At 46.1% G+C, this 21,227-nt stretch overlaps 1 protein-coding gene across 1 annotated transcript in view; it reads right to left on the reverse strand.

Annotated features, from left to right (window-relative positions):
• The window catches only part of ATP7B (ATPase, Cu++ transporting, beta polypeptide), a 68,059-nt gene that overhangs the window by 14,198 nt on the left and 32,634 nt on the right, over positions 1 to 21,227 (reverse strand). Inside the window, exons 3-13 of the mRNA XM_006879519.1 lie at positions 19,663 to 19,920; positions 16,924 to 17,087; positions 14,602 to 14,763; positions 12,207 to 12,283; positions 10,473 to 10,647; positions 9,910 to 10,143; positions 8,972 to 9,063; positions 8,301 to 8,428; positions 8,038 to 8,192; positions 7,595 to 7,729; positions 4,344 to 4,538 (exon numbers count right to left, since the gene is read on the reverse strand). Coding sequence (XP_006879581.1) covers positions 4,344 to 4,538; positions 7,595 to 7,729; positions 8,038 to 8,192; positions 8,301 to 8,428; positions 8,972 to 9,063; positions 9,910 to 10,143; positions 10,473 to 10,647; positions 12,207 to 12,283; positions 14,602 to 14,763; positions 16,924 to 17,087; positions 19,663 to 19,920 — 1,775 coding nt within the window. The remainder of the gene's footprint in view (positions 1 to 4,343; positions 4,539 to 7,594; positions 7,730 to 8,037; positions 8,193 to 8,300; positions 8,429 to 8,971; positions 9,064 to 9,909; positions 10,144 to 10,472; positions 10,648 to 12,206; positions 12,284 to 14,601; positions 14,764 to 16,923; positions 17,088 to 19,662; positions 19,921 to 21,227) is intronic.

The following is a 21,227-nucleotide window of genomic DNA, read 5'->3' on the forward strand; positions in this document are numbered from 1 at the left end:
AAACGACTCGACGGCACATAACAACAACAACATATACATTGTTCTATAAGTCACCATTGATCTATGTCCACCATTACAGAACCCCACTGGATCTTTCCTCATTCCTTCACCCCTACCCTGCACCCACCAAACCCTGTCACCCGGCAATGTCCTCTCATCTCCACTTAACAGCTCTCCTGACTCCGTCCCATCCCCTTTGGGACTTTTATCCAACTCTTGTTGCGGGATGTTGGGGAGGAAGGAAGGGCCTCTGGCCAGGACAGATTGCCTAAGCTCCAGATAAGTTCAACCCTCCCAACAGCTTTTAATACGATGTAGAGAAAGATCCCCTGTGTTTGGCTGTACTGGTTTAAGAAAGCTTACCACCGGTAAGACGTCTGCCATATCTGTTGAGCTGGGAGTGGTCTGCACGAGGCTGAGGTTCTCCTAACCAATTCACAAGTTCCACATCAGTAAGCCCACCCTATCCTGTCTTCCCGTGTATTTAAGTGCAGTGGAGTCCCAATAAAATTGAGCTGGATTGACTCTCTGATCCTCTCCTGGAGTGGTGTATCTCCATGTGCTTATCCCCATCAGGGTGTCGCTGTCAAGCTGCCGGCGAACTGACAGTCACAAACTCTTACTAGTTATCCATCTGTTTTTACAATATGGTCTTATGCAGTATTTGTCCTTATGAGACTGAGTTAGTTCATCAGCAGAATGCTAACCTTTCCCTCATTATGTACTAGTTTTTTAAATTACTGCTCCTGAGAGCTGCACAGTATTCTACCATGTAAATGTACCATGATTTCTCAATCCATTTTTGGATTTTGTTGATGGGCATTTGGGTTATTTCCATGTTCTTGTTAATTATAAATAACGCTGCTACTAACATCGGTATTTGTGTCTCAGTTCTATTTGTCTTGGAGTTTACTTCTAGGAGTGGAAAAGTTGGGTCATATGGAATTTGTATGTTCAGCTTTTTGAGGAAGTGACAATCTGCCTTCCAGAATACCATTTTATACCATTTTATCCCACTAGCAGTGTACAAGAGCTCCAATCTCTCCACATTCTGTCCAACATGTATTGCTTGCTGTCCTGTTAAACTTTGCCATTGATATTGGGGTGAAATGGTATCTCACTGTGGTTTTGATTTTCATTTCTCTGTTGATTTTGAGCATTTCTGTTGGCTATCCACATGTTTTCCTCTGTGAGAAGTCCTTCCATGTCTCTGGTACATTTTGTAATTTGGTTATCAGTCTTTTCCTTGTGGAGGTGCTGTTGTTGTTAGGTGCTGTCTAGTACAACGCATAGTGACCCTATGAACAATAGACCTGAACCCTGCTCTATCTTGTGCCATCTTCACACTTCCTGACACACAAGAACCCATTGCAGCAGTCACCATGTCAATCCAGCTGGTTGAGGATCCTTCCTCTCCTTTGCCAACCCTCCACTCTTTGCAGCATCATGTCCTCCTCCAAGGAATAGTCCTTCCTAGCAACATGCCCAAAGTATGTGAGGTGAAGTTTCTTTATTGCTGCCTCCAAAGAGCACTCGAGCTGCACTCTCTCCAAGACATACCTGTTTGTTCTCCTGGCTGTCCATGAGATGTTCATTGCTCTTCTCCAACACCACAGCTCAATGGCGTTAGTTCTCATGTCATCATCATTCATTTTCCTGCTCTCAGATGCATAGCAAGTGATTGCAAAGACTATGGCCTGAATCAGATGTACCTTAGTCCTCAAACTGACACCATTACTCCGCAATAATTTGGAGAGGTCCTTAATTGCAGATTTTCCCAGTGCAATGTGTCTCCTTATTTCTTGACTGCTAGTACCAAGGGTGTTAATCCTAGATCCAAGCAAAATGAAGCTTTTGACAGTTTCAATCTCCTCTCCATCCACCATAATGTTGCCTATTGGTCCAGTGGTAAGAATCTCTGTTTTCTTGACATTGAGATGCAATCCATATCAAAGGCGGCATTCCTTGATCTTCTGTAAACTTTCATTATGAGACCCTTTTCTGAGATGGCATTCTCAAATGTTTTTTCTCAGACAGTAGGCTCTTTTTTCACTCTACTGGAGAAAGTTTTTGATGCACACAAGATTTAATATTTAAAAGGTCCCATTCATTAGTGTGACTCTCTCCTGGCTGTATTTGCCAGCCTTTTTATACCATAGGCTAGGCCTTTTAAATTTGGTCTCATTTTCTCTTATGAACTTTATTGATTGGGGCTTTACCCTAGGTCTCCAATCCATCCTAAGTTGATTTTTGTGTATGGTGTGAGATGTGGCTCCTGCTTCAGCCTTCTGCAAGAAGTCTAGTTTTGCCATAACCACTGTTGAAGAAGGGCAGTAAGTCTTTAAGGGAGAAGCCTGTCTATCTTTCTCTCATGGAGGAGCTGGTGGACTCAAACCACTGACCTTTTAGTCAGCAGCATAACATACAACACACCATGCCACTGGAGCACTTTCAAGCAGATAGAAGGACTTCTGATTTCCTCTGTAATCCATCCAGTGTTTAACAACTCTCATGGCAATGGACTTGGTTCTCGAGCTGCCCAGCCCTATTACCCCAGACTAGGTAACCGACTGTTCCACAGAAGGCCTGGCTCTGCCCGCCAGACACCAGTCCCTTTCGTGTGTGTCTCCCATGGTCAGCTTGGGGCCCTGGGCACTCCAGTTCACTGCTGGTTGCCCAGCCCACCCACCATTTACTCCTGTCTGGACCATTGTACAAGCTCACTGAGAGTAAAGTCCTCAGATGCCAACTCGAGGCAGAAGAGTCTGTCCTTTAACTACAACAATTAACTACCAGAACCATCTGTAACCTGTCCCATGGTCAATGGCGGCTCTGCATCAGTCTATTCCTGGACATCAGTCAATCGGCACAGTCACGTTCTGTGGCCGCCGGACAAGCCAGTCCCAAGCGTCTTGGCTTCTGAGAGTCCACTGGTCCCCAAGCCCACACTTCCTGAGACCAGCAGGTAGACCAGGTAAGACTGGTAGTCACTTTGTGCAGTAAGGGCTCCACAAACAGAAAGCCATTTCTCTTGGGGAGTGTCTGACTCCTTGTCATCCCTTTTGTGTGTCAGGGTAGACCTGGCTCCACAGAGTTCCCAATGGCTGACTTCTCCATGCAAAATGCCACACCATTCTTCTGAGGCACCTCTGAGGAGATAAGTCAAGCCTTGAATTTAGCAAATAATAAATGCAGCTTTCTGTTTCTGATGCTGAGTTGGACGTTTTTCCTTCAGCACTGTGTGGCCCTCTTCCAGTAACTCTCATCTTCTTTCAGACTACTCTTCATTCTGGAGCCAGAATGATCTTTTCAAAATGTCATCTGGTCACATCACACTGTGCCTCCTGTCCTCAGGGCTCCCCACCATTTAAGGTTCGGCTCCAATCCTTTACAAAGCCTCCAAGACCCTTCTTGACTGACACCTCTCCTCAGCGCGACTTCTCTTCAGTTTTTCTCTCACGCTCAACAATTTTCTTTCAGTTTCTCAATTATCTATCCAGTAAGTAACTGCTGAGTGGCTTCTAAGCCAGGTACTGGGCTCACTGGCAGGAAGGCAATGTTGAGAAGGTTCACAGTCCCCAACCTGACAGTGTTTGGGACGCAGCAGGGCAGCTTCTCAGCCCCTTCCCATGTGCCTGCGGCACTGCCAGGTCACTGGACATCCCCCTTTGTCCGGCTAACTCTTGGTCAGCTGTCAGGGCTCAGCAAGCCCTTCTTTTCCTTCCTCAACCCTGGTCAACACAAGAGTCTACGTCAGGCTCCTAGTAAAGTGTCCTTGTAGCATCTAGCACCCTTGTCTTTGTTCACGTCATCAATGATACTTCTCACTGATTTTCCAGTTATTTGAAAACAGACAACTAGGACGTGAGCCAGAGCCTAACACAGGACCCCCCCCACACACACACACACACACGCACACACAGAGGAAATAATGAATACTGAGCCAATTACTGCAAAAACAGCAGGTGGGAGATGGTGTGCTGGGCAGAAGGAACCATGTTCCTCTGAGGTGCTGCATCACTCTCACCCTCGCCGAGGTCCCAGGCCACCACTGCTAATAGGGGCAGAGCCTGTGACCGGCATGTGAGGCTTGGCTCTGCCACTGACACCTGCAGGCCTGTGGGCAAGTCAAGTAAACTCCTGCTACAGCTTCCTCCTCTGTAAAATGGGAATAGCAGGTACCTAGCTCAGAGGTGTTAGTGAGACGAAGTCATCAGCATTCACAGAGCACGTCATTATGTGACTCCTAGTCACTGTGACTCCCAGTCTCCTCTGGGGCCGGTTCTACTAAATCAACATCGTGACCCTCACGTATCCCCACCGGCCCGGGTGCAGGGGCTGACCTTGTGCGCCATCTCCAGAGGCTTGCCTCCCTTGATGAGGATGCCGTTTTGTGCGGCCACCCCAGTGCCCACCATGACCGCCGTGGGTGTGGCCAAGCCCAGGGAGCAGGGACAGGCGATGCACAGCACGGTGATGGACGTCTGGAAGGCAAAGCGGAGGATGACCTCGGCCTGGGAGATGTGCTTATTGGGGATCTGAAGCAGGAGAGAGACAAGGAGCCAGGCTGAGTGTAAAGGAGGCACCTCACAGGGCAGACACACACTCCCGTCTCTGCAGGGGCAGTGGGCCCTCAGAACACGATCTCACCCTTCCCCTCTCTGGAGAGATCCGACTGTCTACTCTCTTCCCCACCTAACATTCCCCTCAGGGAGCAGCACTGAGAGGCCAGATCCGGATAGGACACAAGGCACAGGCCTGCCTGGAGGCAGATCACGCTGCCCCATCCTGGCTCAGATGCTATTTAACCTTGCTGGGTCTCACTTTTCCTACTCACCAAACAGCTACTACTACTCACCTCCCATGTAAGGATTAAATGAGACACCACTAAATGAGACACTGAGCATGTTGCTAGGAGAGGCTACTCCTCGGGGAAGGACATCAGGCAATGAAAGGCGGAGGGTCAGCGAAGGAGAGGAAGATGGATGGACATGGTGACTGCTGCAACACACTCGAATGTCAGGAAGTATGAGGATGGCACAGAATAGGACAGGGTTCAGATCTACTGTTTACAGATAGTTGCTATGAGTCATACTCAACTTGGCAGCACCTAATAACAACAACAACAACAATGATGAAAACACATAATACATGAGGCATCTGATCTATTATAACCATTGTATCATTATGATTTTTCTATTATAAAAGTGTTAAAAATATGATGGGTCTCCAAGGAGTCTACCATACATGAGAAAGGATATTACCACGTGTTTTATGATAGCAAAAAATGGAAAACAATGAATAGGGATTGGTTAATTAACCTTTGAGTGCACATAGTGGAATACTATGCAATTATTAAAATGCTGACATATATTTATATATTTATTGCCTGGAGAAATGCCGGTCACATTGTTGAATTAAATAAAAGCCACTAAAAAACTGCTTTGAATTTATTTGTGCAAAATATTAGTCTACATTCACATGATATTCATGAAAACATAAAACCGTTACTTCTATGGCTGGAATCTGCAACTGTATTTATTTTCTTCCCCATTATTTTTCATTCCAAATGCATGGTGGCACCTACCGGTATTATTATTCACATTCTAAGGTCTTACATTATCTTGGCTTATTTTCAAAAGAGCTGGTATCTACTGAGTATAACTGTAATGTTAAGACTCACTTTCTAAATCAAGGATATGGACCACACTTCCTTTTGAAAGGTGAGCTTCTAAAATGTGACACATTAAAAGGTCATTGATTTTTTTTCAAAGCAAAAGAGCTGTAATTCAGTAGAAGAACATGTGTTGTTTTCGTTATACTGTGATTGTTCAGATTAAAAATGCAATCATTCTTGCCCAAACAGTACCACAGCAGTATAGGTGGGCACCCAGAAGTTGCCAGAGGCCTGTCCCATAAGCAGTTTGTATGCAGCACAGTGATAACAGTATCTTAAAGGAACATGCAGTACCTCGTTTGCCAGCATCCGCCCTGAAAGTGCAGATAGAAACAGAAGAAGCCAGAGTAAGATGGAAAGGCATGAACAGCAGAGAGCCACACACTCCCACTTGTTTAGGACTGCGTCTCCCACAGCCACATGTCAGTGAGCAGCTCTCCCTTGGGGAGCAGCATTTTTAGGCAGTCAGATGCCATGAACAGCCATTGGCAAATTCTAGGAACACATTCACAGGTCACTCTTAAAAGCGCTGTGCGTCAGTGTCCGGAAGTGCTTTACTTAGATATTTTTCATTTTAACATACATCTGAAGCAGAGACATCTTAGGAGAGCAAGGTACACCCTAAGTAACTGGTACACTATTAATTATTGGGCACAAATCTAAAAGAAGGCAAAAAGTCATCCATTCCATGTTTGTAGTTTCTTATACTATGACTCATGATTTCATTTTCCTTAGATCCATGATAAACACCCATGGAAGCAAAAGTCAGGAAATCAAAAGTCATACTACATCAGACAGGTCTGCCGTCAAGGACCTCTTTAAAGTGCTAAGAACAAGGATGTCACTTTAAAGACGACAGTATGTCTGATTCAAGACATGGGATTTTCAAGTGCTTCACATACCTGTCAAAGCTGGACAATAAATAAGGAAGATGGAAGAATAATAACTGACGCCTCTGAACTGTGTGTTGGCGAAGAGGCCTGAGTATACCATGGACTGACAAAAGGACAAACACATCTGTGTCAGAAGGCGTGCAGTCAGAGTGCTCTTCAAAAGCAAAGACTGAGAAACTTTGTCCCACAGACTTTGGGCACGTTACCAGGAAAGGCTGGGCCCTGGAAGGGAGATGTCATGCGTGGAAAGATGGAGGGTCAGGGAAGGAAGGGAAGACCCTGAGCAGGACAGAAGGACACAATGACTGTAACAACGGGCTTAAGCACAGAGGGGACTGTGAGGAGGAGCAGTATCGCACAAGGCTTCAATCTTTGGATGCAGGGTGGTTATAAGGTGGAGCCGACTCCATGGCACCTACAACAACAACTACTGCTCTGCCTCACATATAATATCTAATAAATATTTAATCATTAAAAAAACTCAAGCTAAGCCGAGAGCCTGATGAAGATATTAATGAATACAGATAACAAAAATACATTTTTCTCAAAATCTGTTCAATATGACTAATGCCACTGTAACTGTGAATGGCCTTCAACCAGGTGAGTGTGTCAGAGATTGTGAGGATGGTATGGGGCAAGACAGTAAGTGCTCAGATCACTCGTTCATGGGGTTGCTATGAGGGTACTTGGCTCAATGGCACCTAACAACAACAACAATTGTGAAATGAGCTCTCTTCCATGATGGGTAGCATAACTTCAAAACTGGCCATTCTTGCATTCTGTAAATCCAAGCATTCTGAAAGCCAGCAGGTATCTATGGCAATGACCTTACTAGAAAGAAAAGAGCATCTTTATTAAAAAGCTGCAGGAGCTCAGAGACTTCAGTTTTGCTGCCAATAAATGAAGCCAGCAAATACAAAGTAATGGGTAATTAAAACCCAAGTGAACCAGAGAAACAAAAGAACAGGATTAACGACAGTAGATTATTTCAAACAAAAGCAGCATCACAAGACATTCAACTTACAGGAAAGTATTTCTGTACAACACCAAAATCGACAAAACCGATTATAATCCATACCACCAACGTCAAAGTGGAAATGATGATGATAAATGGGACAAAATATCCACTAAACCGGTCAGCCAGTTGCTGAATGGGTGCCTACAAAGATAAAAACATCAAGACCAGGATTACAATCTGATGAGAAATTTAACACCAACACGGACCAGGATTTAGACTCTTAGCTCTCTCACGACTACGTTTACTAATCAGTCTCTAGCGGGCAGTAGCTAAAGCACTCAGTTGTTAACTAGAAGGTTGGCAGTTCAAACCCACCAGCCATGCTGTGGTAGAAAGAGGTGAGAGTCGGCTGCAATGATGATTCTGCTTTTTGCTCTGATTATCTAGGCCTCAAGAAATTCCCAAGATGAGGAAGCAGAAACTGCTTTTTCCGGGTGTCTCTCCCTTACCTTCGACATCTGAGCCTCTTCTACGAGTTTCACAATCTGAGCCAAAGTGGTGTCATTGCCCACATGGGTGGCCGTGATGAGCACAGAGCCATGGGCGTTGATAGAGCCCGCAATCACGGTGCTCCCGGGCTTCTTGGTGACCGGCATAGCTTCCCCTGGGGGTGCAGAACACAGACTATCACTCACTAAGCCCCACTCAGCATTCACGTGACGTGGCAGCTGCTTGACACCCACCTGAAGGGAATGTGAACAAGGCACCTAACCTGTGATGAGGGACTCATCAGCCATGGTATTGCCTTCCAGAACTTTCCCATCCACTGGAAACTTCCCCCCGGGGACCACCTTGATGATATCGCCACGTTGCACCAGCTCCATGGGTACTTGCTCCTCTCTGCAAGAGAGTTACACACGGGGCTGAGCCCACCCTGAGGGTCTACACACACACACACACACACACACAGACACACACACACACACACACACAGTTTTTTAGAAAAACTGAGGGGCTATTTACACATTACTTCTTTATACAAAACAATTCAGACATCAAGATAAACAAAATCCTGACACATGCTAGCTATAACGTGCATCAACCTTGAAAGTAGTACGCTGAGCTAAGTCAGTCACAAAAGAGTAACGTCGTGTGATCCTGTGGGTACAATAATGAGTAACAGCCAAACTCAGAACAGAAATTCTATTTCCATTGTTATTCTTTGGCACGCAGATGTCTTTTTTTCTCTAATTGCCTGAACCCTCCAAGTCTTATCCCCCCAAAAAGTCTTATCTCATATTCCATACATTCCTGGAAGTCCTTGGCTATCATTACCTTCCTTGACTAAATTCTAATAACAGTAAAGAATCTACACTGTGCTTCTGCCATTCAGCACACAAGCACCCTCCTGAACTCTAGGTCATGTTTGAAGATTTAACCCACCTGATGATGATGTTGTCCTCACCAAGAGTCACGACAGTGGCTTCTGTGGCTTGGAGAGACATGAGTTTGGCAAGGGCTTCTGAGGTTTTGCTCTAAGACATAAGCAGAAGTACTGTCAAACCTTGGGCACGCTGGTGTAATGGAAAGGAGTTCCGCTGCCAACTCAAAGGCATACGGTAGTTGCTCCTTGGGAACAAGATGGACAATCTCCTCTTGTGTGACTTACAGCCTTTGAAAACCTGCTGGAGGCCAATCTGTGAGTCGGTTCTGACTCAACTGTACATAACAAAAGCAACTGTCAAATCTAGACTTACACTCCTAAGGTTGGAAGCCTCAGGAGACAGCCCGCCCAGGAAGGCTGCTCCTCCCGCAGACCTCCATGTCAAAGGGCTAGAGAAGGAAAAGAGAACCCACACATCACACTGGAGGCCTCTGAACTACACTGCAGGGTTAAAAAACAAACGCCAGTCTGCCCACCGATTGGTTCATCTTGCTTTGGTTTTAATTCTTTTCAGGGTCTAGCTCTCACTTTTTAATAGGAGGTGTTAAACTACTGAGTACATGCCGGGTGTTAAAATAAAACTTTCCAGACTGAGTGGCTCCATATACAGTGATGCACCAGGAGACAGCAGACTTCGGCCTGAAACTCAGGGTTCTCCCCACTCCCCACTGCAGCTAGACAAAGGCCTTAAGGCTTGTTCAGATGCCCTGCAGAACAATGCATCAAGGTCTTAACACTTGACCACATTAGCTGAGATTTCAGAAGTAGCAACCAATTTAGAGATTAGTGATTGGAGAACCTAATTATATGGAGGTTTCCTATTTCCTTAAGTATTTCTCTACAATGAGTATAATTAGTAATTCTAAACATGGTGTTTGGATGAATTGAGAGTTCCACTTCGAAAGGGAGAGCTTCTTAAACCTGAAGGTGCAGTTACCTTCGCCACGTGTTCCAGCCACCGGCCCAGGGCGATGAACACGAAGAGCATGGGGGGCGTGTCAAAGAAGGTCACCGGGCTCCGCTCGGCCTTCTCAGCCATGGCCACCAACAGGATCACCAGGGAGTAGGCGTAGGCGATGCTTGTGGCCAGCACGATGAGCACGTCCATGTTGGCTGTCCTGTGTTTCAGAGACTTGTAGGCCTGGACATAGAAATACCAGCCACCAAGGAACTGGAAAACAAGAAGAGTGAAGACTGCTGACGAGCACGAACATTTAGCTCAGGAGCCTCCCCAGGCAACAACACTCCAGGACGCAGCACAATCTGGACCTGACTTCTTCCTCTGTAACTGATGTTTAAGAAGTACATGTCCTGACTCGGCAATGGATGGCCACGGGAATAGGGAGATTAAGAGCGTCTGACGGCAGCAACAGGCTGAGTGTGGGGCTGTAAAGCTTCAGTGAAGGGTCACTTAACCACGCCTCATGCTGCACGTGGCACAAGAGGACAGATGACCAGCTGACTGCACAAAAGGACGAGGCCTGCCTTTGTAACACTCACCTGCACAAAGGTACACAGGATGAAGAAGATGAGGTTCAGGATGGACAGTCCTGGGATGATGTTCTGGTCCAGGACCATGGGCTCGTGCGGCTCGTGGCTGGGGACCAGCATATAGATCATTAAACCCATGACGGGAATGCCGAACACCAGGCTGCATAAAAAAGACTTCTTCCACCTAAAAGAAATCACAACCACACAGTCTTATCAGACACCAACCTTCACTGAACCAGGTCCCTGCTGAGGTTTGAGATCGGCCTTTGCTACATATGTGGGCAGGACAATCAAGAGCTAAACCAAACGGGCTCTGTCCCTGACACTGGTCAGCTGAGGAGATGTCTGAACAAAGCCTCTGTGATGTTGACAAATTACATTCTGTGTCCAGGAAAGGCAGCTGAGCCCAGAGGCCAAGAGGCGAGCCCAAAAGTTGAGCATCTTTAGTCTCTGGCTGATGACAGCTTACTTCAAAATACAAAAACTGATAACAAGCAGTACTTATATAAACTCACTGATACATCTGATTTTAATACAATTACTTATTAAAAAGTCAGCGGGAATAGGGCATGGTGAAGACCAAAGTTTAAAACTGGGAGCTGTGGGTGACTGTCTTCAGCATTCACGTACTGGAAAACCACGGGTCTGCAAGATAAAGGTCTGTACTATTCAGATGGGTGCCCGGGGCCCTTCTAGAGTCCCCACTTGCCCAGGTTTCTCTCTGCCTGTGCCTCCTCCCCCAGGTCTCTGGAGGTCGGGGTCTCTGTGTCTGTATCTCAACCTCACTCCTACCTCTCCTCCCTGAACTGGACCAACTTCTCCTCATCCTCTGAGGGTCAGATCGTGTGTCCCTTGCTGAGAGATTTCTCAGACTTCCCCAGATCCATGTGAATCAATACCATCGGTGTTCACCCACCCGTCCCTGACACACGAGGTGCCCCGTGTAAGGCAGAGATGATGTTCTACCATCTTCAGGACCAGGAGAGTGGCCACACAGACAGCAGACTCAGTATTTGTTGGGTGAATAAGAGAATAACTGAAATAATGAGTGAACCAGGTCTCCCGCTCCCTGACCATGGTCTCTCCACTTGGCCATGATGCGTGTTGTCTGATCCTAGTTCTAGGATCTAGACAAATATAGTCTGAAGATACTGTAAAAGTAACAACAACAACAACAACAACATAATAATCACAACATTCTCTCAATCCCAGATTAACAAGGAGGAAAAAACCAACAAAAAACCTCTCATGCTGGAACCGACTGAGCTGAGCGTCTAGTGGTTCTCAGAGGCAGTATATCACACAGGAGGAGACAGCCACCTTCCTCCAGCGGAGCCCCTGCTGGGTTCAAACTGCCAGAGAAGAGCTGCCTTTGAGCAGCACCAAGACTCCAGACGGACTCTGGGCTCAGAGCTCCCTCGCTCCCCATATCAGTGTTATCCAAAGCGCTGGCTACCTGTCACGTGTGGTCATTACAATTAATACTCAATGAAACACTCCTGTTTCCCAGTCACATTAGCATTAGCCACCTTTCAAATGCTGCACAGCAACACGTGGCCAGCGGCTAGCACTGGGCAGAAGAGACATAGCACGTTTCCGCCATCACGTGGAGTACTACGAGACAGCAATCCAAGGGGAAGGACAGCAGGGGAGCACGTCTGTGCACAACACGCCCCCCAGTCAAGGCCCGGAGAGGACGGGACTGAGACAAGGGATCCGGTTGCTCTTTTCTGTTCTACCTACTGCTTTATTTCCAGCTTGTGGTCCAAGTGATGAGCGTTGGGGTCTCTCGGCGCCATGGAAGCATGAAAGCCAATTTCCTTGTTATTAAAAAGAAAGGGGTGGGGAGCAAAGTTAAAACATACACTGGAAGAAAGCATTACTAACATTATGAAGTATGTTTTAAAATTAGAAAATTAACCCAAAATTGCTTCTAAAGACTCTACAGGTGGTTTCCAGATTTTTGCCAAAACCACCCTGAGTCCTCTGTTCAGAGGTTCCACTGCACTGGTGACTACAGTTGTCCTTCATGGACAGATGGGTCAGAGGTCACTCGTGGGCCCTGTCAGTTAAGGCATAGGTCCCAGAGTGACAACTTTACCCAGATCCAGAACTGCTCAATGTTAAGTCAAACTCCAATTTTTTAATTTTTTTTTTTTTGTAAGGGAACACAAATACCAAATAAGAGTACTTTCATCCTTTCCATGAAGAAACAGGCTGTCAGAGGGCTCAAATAACTTGCTCAGAGTTGTAGTGTTACCAGAAGAGCCAAATCCAGTACCCCACTAGAGCAGAAGTGGCTCCTTTAGCATCTGGACACCACAGTTCCCTAGGGTCCAGCAGTGATCAATCACAATTTTCCAAGTACATCTCTCTCTTTTTTCTAAAACCTGATTTTTAAAATTTTTTTTTAATCACAAAATACACAAACCTCTCTATGGAGCAGTGTTAACTTGACCTCTTTCGGTTCTGTGTGTTAAAGGCTTGTGTCCCAGGGCAACTCCGCCTTTGTGCAGAACATGTGCACAGGGAATGATCATCTGAGGCGGATTCCCTGCTCTGCAGCACGAGTCAGCACACTATATTTACTGCCAGTTTCTCAATCTTTTACAAAAGTTAGGTGAGTTGTGGTCAGAGGTTGCAAGTGAGAGAACAGACTGGATGATACTGGGGTTAGACACATGAAATTGCTAACACTTGACTTTTGGACTTACAAAAAGGGCAATGTTCAACGTTTTATCTACTGAAGAAGTTGTCCATTCAAACGTCAATCTTGTATGTGCACTTCTTTTCCCATGTCCTGCCATGTGTCCCCTGCTGTGTCTGACCTGCTCACCATATGCTCCAGGACACACAGCAGGAAAGGATGCCAGGCACTGTCCTGTCTGGCAGCACAGTGCAGGCTTGGACCTCGGAATTTTGGTATTGGGCTTTAACACAGAAGGAATAGGTTATGGTGGGAGAAAGAGCCTCTAAGGTTATCTAAGGATAAACCCTATGGTAATTAAGTCCCAGCCTTATCACATTAGGAGAAGATGCCTCAGAGATGTGACAACAGAGGCAATATCCCTCTAGTGAGGGCCAGGAGGATAATGCACTGGGCTCTGGCTGGGTACTGGCAGCAAAAGGTGTCCTAATAAGGAAAGACAACAGAGCTGTGCTCAAAGTCACGGCTACCCCCAGGAACTCTCCTATGGCTCGTTCCATCGGCTGGACTTCTGCGCCTCATCTCCACCATAGAACTACCATTTTTAAGGTTTAAGAGTGGAAAGGCAGTCTGCTGAACTTGGAATTTTAGCCTGGATCTGAGCCCCAGTTCAGCCCCATTAGACATGGACCACTAGCAAAGTCACCTTGTAGAGGGTCTATCCTCATCTGATAACAAGTGGGAGGCATTAAGCACCTCTCACCAGCACCACAGTCACAGGCTTAAGTGATCAGTCAGCTCAGTATCTCTTTACACAAACAAAATACATACATACAATGAAGAAAGAAAAGAAAAAAAGAATCACCTTGCTACAAAGATGCTTCATTTCATGAGCAATTGAAGTTGTCTTTACTACTAGTTGTTACAAGAGCATCTGGTTTAGTGTTGGCTGCTTTGTCAACTCAGATGGTCACTGATGCTCATTCTCTTCCAGTCCAGTACAGCGCAGACTTTAACAGGAATGGGGCGTGTATGAACAAGCGGAGGGAGAGAAGAGGCGATCTGGGCCACATGGAAGCGATTTAACTGACTTTCCAAATTATCCCATTAAAAGGAAAGCCTTAGGACCAGGAAAACATGGACTAATTCTCTCCACTACCAACAGTCCTCTGAGTAGAAACAATATTTATAAATTTTTACAGGTGCCAACTGTCTTGGCTTTATTGATATTTCTAAGGGAACAGCTGAAACGAAAACTATAATCATTCTATCTTTTTTCTTATCTTTTCATTCACTTTTCCCTCTTCAGACACTGATTTCAGACTTACCTTTACAAGTTTATTTTAAATAATCGATCTGACAGGAAACATGAAAGAAATTGATGTGAATTTCCTTCTTTTCTTTTGGATTACCTCAACGTTCTCATTCTCTACTATGATTGCATGCTGTGTCTGAAAACAGTGAAGTAACATTCCTTAACAAATGACTTACCTCAATGATTTTTACAATATCCCGTGGACCGATAATTTCTGGATCAAACTTAACGTGGGCTTTGCTAGTGGCAAGGGCCACCGAGGCATAGGTGATGCCATGTGTCCTGGTGAGCCTGGACTCTATGTTGTGAACACAAGAGGCGCAGGTCATCCCTGTGATCTGTAACACAAGATGACAAGAATCCCATTGGCAGAACCTCAAGAGGGGTGAGGGCACACTGGGAGGTTCTGCTGGGAGGCAGCCCCATGCCCTTCCCCTCCACAGCAGGTTCCCAGGACAGGAGGTCCCAGGACAGGAGCCTCCCGCCTCCAAACAACACAGCAGGGTTTCCACCACGCCCATCCCTCAGGGGCTTTGGCTACACAAACAGATGTTCCCCCTAAGGACTAAGGAAACCATTGCTGAGGAGACTGGTGCTCCATCTGGATTAAGGAAGCAAGATAGAGAAACATGTCTATAATCACAACTCAATTCACCCTGGTGCCATAGAGCACAAGACAAAGATAGGAGCTGAGATGCTGGTAGACGGCTATACAGACAGAATAGTGTAAAACTCGGACAACCCAGAACTGTACGTTCTGACTGAGAGCAACACTACCGCAGAGAACTGCCCCACAGGGCTTCAAAGGCTGTAAATCAGTAAGGATACAGCCTCACCCTTCTCTTACAAAGCAGCGTGAAAGTAGATTCACACTGCCAACCTTTCCTTTAGTAGCACAATGTTTACTTCACCACGTCAGCAGGGCCCTGAGATTTTAGTGGTGTAATTGAGCTTCCTTTTATTGTTACAGTAGTAACAGCGAGGATGATGATAGTAACAGGAGGTGCTATTTATGAACACAGACAGTGCCAGGTTCTTTCATGCTTGCAGCAAGCCCATGTTGTAGGTGTTGGTAACTACGGCCGTGAAGGGCTAAGGAACTTGCTCAAAGTCACACACAGTGGCTGGTAAAGCTGCAGCAGGAGCCCAGACAGGTTGGCTGCAGAATCTGCGCAGTTTACAGCGAGAGGAACCAGCTCAGGAAGCGAAGAAAGTTCATTCCCAGAGGACAGTTCCTATGGTGACAGCCAACAATCAAGTCTCGTGTTTACTGCTTCTGTCCTGATATGAGAAAACAAAGTGTGATGTGGGCCTGCCATTCCTGAGATATACTATGCAAATCAGGTCATGCATTCCACTGAGTATCACTGGCCAGCATTTCCTAGAACACTAATCAGATACAGATATCTACATGAAATGTCTATGAGTATGTAATGCAACATGACTACTGACATGGTTTAGTTAAAAAAAATATGCCATAATAAAAATATTCTTTAAAAACTTTTTTTGACCTTTGCTAGTTAATACTCTAAAGATTTTCCACAAGTCATATGAGCAGAAGTTGTCTAAGTTTGTACCTGGAGACTTGTAGCAGAGACCTGCCCCCACTGCAGGGCTACTCCGAGGTATAACTTATAAGAATGACACTTTGGCCTGACACACAGGGGGCCAGCAGAGCAAAGGGTCTGCTCTACAGAGAGCAGCACTTATCAGGGGTCCGACATGCAACCCATGTCGTTAGCACTTGACCTTCAAACATTTACTTCAAACAGCAGTGAACAATCCCCTTCAGGACTTGAAAGTCCTTTCACCTAGCTAGAAAAACCTTACTCAATTCCGTGTGGCTTGCTTCTGAGTCTACTTTTGTTTACACACTTGTGCTTGCACAGGGAGCATGTCCTAAGAACCAGAAAGAGCTGCTGCTTTCAGTTGCTTGTTGACATGGTTAACAGTGGGTAGGCAGGAGGCACACTCTGTCCCTTAGCTGCAAACACACTGGAAGAGCCACCACCTCAGACGATGGCCTCAGAGCATGCTGGGACACCTTGTCTCAATACCTCCCAAGGACCCACGGAACTAGCAACAATCCCTCTCCCGCTTTTTAAAGGCACTGGTTGCTATGGTGACTTCCCTCTTGACGTCTCCAGAAACCTCCAGGCTTTCAAGCTCCAATTAGGCTTTATCAACTGCTACATTCAATCTCTCCCAACCCACCATGCTCAAGACAGCCTTGTCTGAAGGTTTCACTGCACACAGCAGCATCCACTCCTGTAACTTCAGACTTCAGTGACCCTCCCTTGCTGAATGAACAGGCCATTCATCGTTAGCATCATACAGAAACAAGATACAGGGCAGCTCCCAATAGGGTGTATCCCAAAAGGCAGAAGCAGACCAATTATAACCAAGGCTGTCACCAGAAATTCATCTGTAATTGTTGGGAGCTTCCTGTCCTTTAACCCCAAAGCCCCCAAGCTCTCTAACCCAACCAGTGTACTTACTATCAGCTCAATGTTGCCATCTGAGCCTGTGTAGTCTTCCATGACTGCGGCCTCAAAGCCCATGTTCTCGATGAGCTGAGCTATTTCCAGGGGCTGGATGATTTCCGGATTATACTTGACTTCAGCTTTGCCGGCCATCAAGGCGACCAGCACGGACAGAATGCCTGAAATTATTAGGTCACAGCTGTCAGACTCTAGGTAAGGCCTCGGTGATGACATGTTCAATGTAATTTAACAGAAAGCATCTCTTCTGGAAGCCTCCAGAACAGTGGCCTTCAGACATGACTGTTCACCTGGAGCGGGTTTTGACAATCATAGTGGCTGGATCCTAACTCAGGCCAGCTGAATTGGCCTCTTGTGGGTGGGAGGCAGGCAACACTGCTTTGTAAAGCTCCTTGAGTGAGTCTGCCAGTGCAGATGCAGGGCAGTGCAGTGCAGAATGAGAACCACTGTACTATGAACAATGCTTCTCAAACTTTACTGCCCATAGGAATTCCTAGGGATTTTGTTCCAATTTAGACTCTGACACAAGAAGATCGGAGGTGAGGGTAACCACTCCCAGGTAACTGGGAGTCAGTGCTGCCGGTCCCCAGAAGACTCAGATGAACACAGAAACATCAAAAGTAAAATGCAGGGAGAAAGAGAGGAAATAGGGCTTAATGCTTAGGGTCCACTGAGTCTCTGGCAACGGTGGCAGAGATTGAAAAAGGACAGTGGTGATGACTGCACATGATAAACAATCAAGTGTCTTAAAAAACCCTGAACTGACAAATGTTTCATTATAAATATTATTATCACAATAACAAAATAAGAAAGAACACTGGGATGGGAGAGAACAGAGGGACAGTCGGAAGGGAATGATGATTAGAAATGGTGTGTATGGCAAGTGACAATCTGTAATAAGACATGCATTACAAAGTGAACTGAGGAAGGAAAGTGTGTATCAACAAATGAAAATTCACCCTTGCTGTAATTTTTCATTAAAATAATAATTTAAAAAAAGAAGAAAAAAAGGACTACTGACTCCATCTGTCAACAGTGGGGATATATTTATTATTAAATCTTTTTCAAAACTGGTTTTCCTTACTCTTTTCCATGTCTAGCGAAAAAGAAACTTACTAACATTACTGGGCTAGTTTCTTTTAAAAGTCTCATTCAAATAAATTAAAGGAATGATGTGCTTTATAAAAAAGATGGTGTAAGAGACAAAGAGAGGCTCAACCCAGCAGGTGAAACACAGATACTGATGCTCCAGGTCAGCTGGCACCGCCAGGAGCGAGTCGCCCCACTAGCCTGCAGGCTGAGATTCTCCAGCTGCTTGAATCCACCAGCGGCTCAACCGGAGAAGAATGGTCAAAGCCTCCTGTCAAGGCTTACGACCTTGGAAGCCTAATGGGGCGTCGTCATGAATTGGATTATTACAGAAGCAGACCATAACGTGTTTTTCCTCCCAGGAGTTCAATGCACCAATCTTTCTATCAGCAGCCACGTACTGTAGCCATCGTTGCTCCTTTCACCATTACCCTTCCAAACCAGAGTCAAGCCCATGGCTCACAGTGACCCCTGGCTTTCTCTCTCACTGCCACAGGGCTAGAGTCAAATCATAGCTGACCCCCTCCAGGAGTCTCCCAGGCTGTAAACCACAGAGGAGGTGCTCACCCACCTTCCTCCCTCAGTCACTGGTGGACTTCAGAGTCACAGCCTTTATGTCAGCAGCTTAATTCTCTACAGATTGCACTGTTAGAGCACCCTGTGGCTTTTATGGGACAGAGTAAAACCATCTCATTGCGTTTCCAAGGCTGTAAATTCTTGTGGACGCACACTGCCATGTATCTCTCCTGTGGTCCAGATGGTGGATCTGAAGTGCTGACCTTTTATTTAGCCACTGAATGCTTTAACCATCACCCCACTAGAGTTCCCTTCTAGACCTCCAGGAAGGAACAGAGGTTAGATAAAGCTACCTTCCTAATCTGGGGTTGAGTCCAAGGGTCAAAGAGTCAGAGCAGAAAGGCATGCAACAGAGGAGACCAGACAGTCATGGTAGGGTAACTTTCTAACAAAGATCAGGACAGGATTTGTTCGCACTTTCAGGTTTAAGAGACAGTATTGGAAATGTGGTTTAAAGGAAAAAACGCTGGCGTGTCTGCAGTACTTGATTGGTTACAGGCACAAGAGGGCAGGATACGTGAAATGGAAACCCCTCCACAAAACACAAGCTATTTATGTCTCACTGTGAATAAATACAGTGGAGACAGCACTGTGAATATACTGTAAATAGGGCTAGTGGGACTGAATTGGGAAAATGAATAAATAACAGGACACACAAGTTGAAGTGTGTACCCGTGAGATGTTCCACGGTTTTCTGTGGTTAATTTACTCAGAGATACATACTTCTTTCTCAAACAGATTAAATATCTCTTTGAGAACAGAATGTCAATTGCCCAAGAGCCTCAGCTAGACATCTACACTATCATGTAGTGAACCATCAGACTATCGGGGCTCCTGGGGAACACTGGAGATTCTGTAGGGGGACACCAAGGCCCAGAGGCACCAGATTATCGGGGTTCCTCAGGAACTCTGGAGATTCTATAGACGGGTGTGGAGGGGGAACACAAAAGCCCTGACCCATCAGATAATCAGGGCTCCTGGGGAACACCCACGATTCTGCAGGGAGCATCCTGGGGCTCCAGCCAAGAGCAGCCTACAGCAGTGCTCCCAATTTAGCACGAACTCTCTTACCAGGTGCTTTCTGCAGATTCCTCTCTATGTTGGACACACAGGATGCACAAGTCATGCCCCCGATCTTTAGGAAGCACTTCTGAGGTGCCACTGTTTCAGAGGACTGCGGTACGCCGGACAAGTGGCCAGGGCTATGGTTTTGTGAAAGGTCCGTAGCAGGGGGAGTCACTTCCTGCCCAGATGCAGACGCGCCACCCATCGCTTGCACCGTGGAATTCTCAGCACCGTGGCTTCCAGCATGGTTGTTAGAACAAGTTTCTAAGACAAAATGTTAGAAACAATACAAATTAGAGCATTTATTTTCCAGAACAGTCGATTCAGCCCTCTGACCTCTGTTCAATCCCTACTGTTCTGGTCTATCATCCATTTTCTGGGTATGCCTGCCTTTCGATCCACATATTACTTCAGTAACTCAACAGCTAACAACATTGTTGTAGTTGTTATGTGCCATCAAGTCACTTGCGACCCATAGCGACCTTATGTACAAGAGCCCTAAAGTCTGCTCTGTCCTGTGCCAATCGCCCTGTCTCCGACACACACATCCCGACTACCCCAGTCACTGAATCAATCCACCTCATAGAGGGCCTTCTGCTCCTGTGCTGTCCCTCTACCCTACCAAGTGTTATGTCCCTCTCCAAGGACTGGTCCTTCCTTACAACATGTCCAAAGTATGTTAGACAAAGCCTCACAATCCTTGCCTCCAAGGAGCCGCCTGGTTTAATCCTCTCGAGGAGGAATCTGTTTGTTTTCCTAGCAGTCCATGGAACACTCAACACTCCTCTCCAGCACCACAGCTCAAAGGCATCAATTATCCTTCTATCCTCTTTGCAACAACAACGATATTAGGTAATTCCTTATCTCCCTTACTAACCTGACAATCTCTAATAATGAAATCTTGGATGTCTACAGATTGCATGTTGTTAGGAGGGGTCAGTCCTTGGAAAAGGACATCATGGTTGGAAAGGTGGTGGGTCAGCAAAAGACAGGATGAGATGGAATGACCCAGTGGGCCTGACCCAGTGGGCTATAACAACACGTTCAAGGATATCAGAGATGATGAGGACAGCACAGGACAGGGCAAAGTTCAGATACCTTGTTTATAGGGCCCCTATGAGTCAGAACAAAACAAAGAAACACTGCATGGTTCAAAATTAGGAAGGGTGCACGCCAGTGATGTGTCCTATCTCCATACCTTTTCAGCCTATATGCAGAACAGATCACCTGAGACGCTGGGCTGTACTAGAGGAATGAGGCATCAGGATTGGAGGAACAGCCATCAACAATCTACATTATGCAAATGATACAACCCTGCTTGCTGAAACTGAAGAGGACCTGAAGCACAACGACTGCAGCCTCCAATATGGATTGAAGCTCAACACCAAGAAAACAAAGATTCTCACCACTGGGCCGATTGGCAGCGTCATGCTGTTGTTGTTGTTGTTATGTGCCGTCGAGTCGCTTGCGACTCATTGCGACCCTATGTACAACAGCCCTAAACTCCGCTCTGTCCTGTGCCAATTGCACTGTCTCCGACAGACACTCCCATCCCAATTATCCCAGTCACT

The sequence above is a fragment of the Elephantulus edwardii genome, unplaced genomic scaffold (assembly GCF_000299155.1).
Source record: "Elephantulus edwardii isolate Elephantulus edwardi_28Jun2011 unplaced genomic scaffold, EleEdw1.0 scaffold00004, whole genome shotgun sequence".
Taxonomy (NCBI): Eukaryota; Metazoa; Chordata; class Mammalia; order Macroscelidea; family Macroscelididae; genus Elephantulus; species Elephantulus edwardii.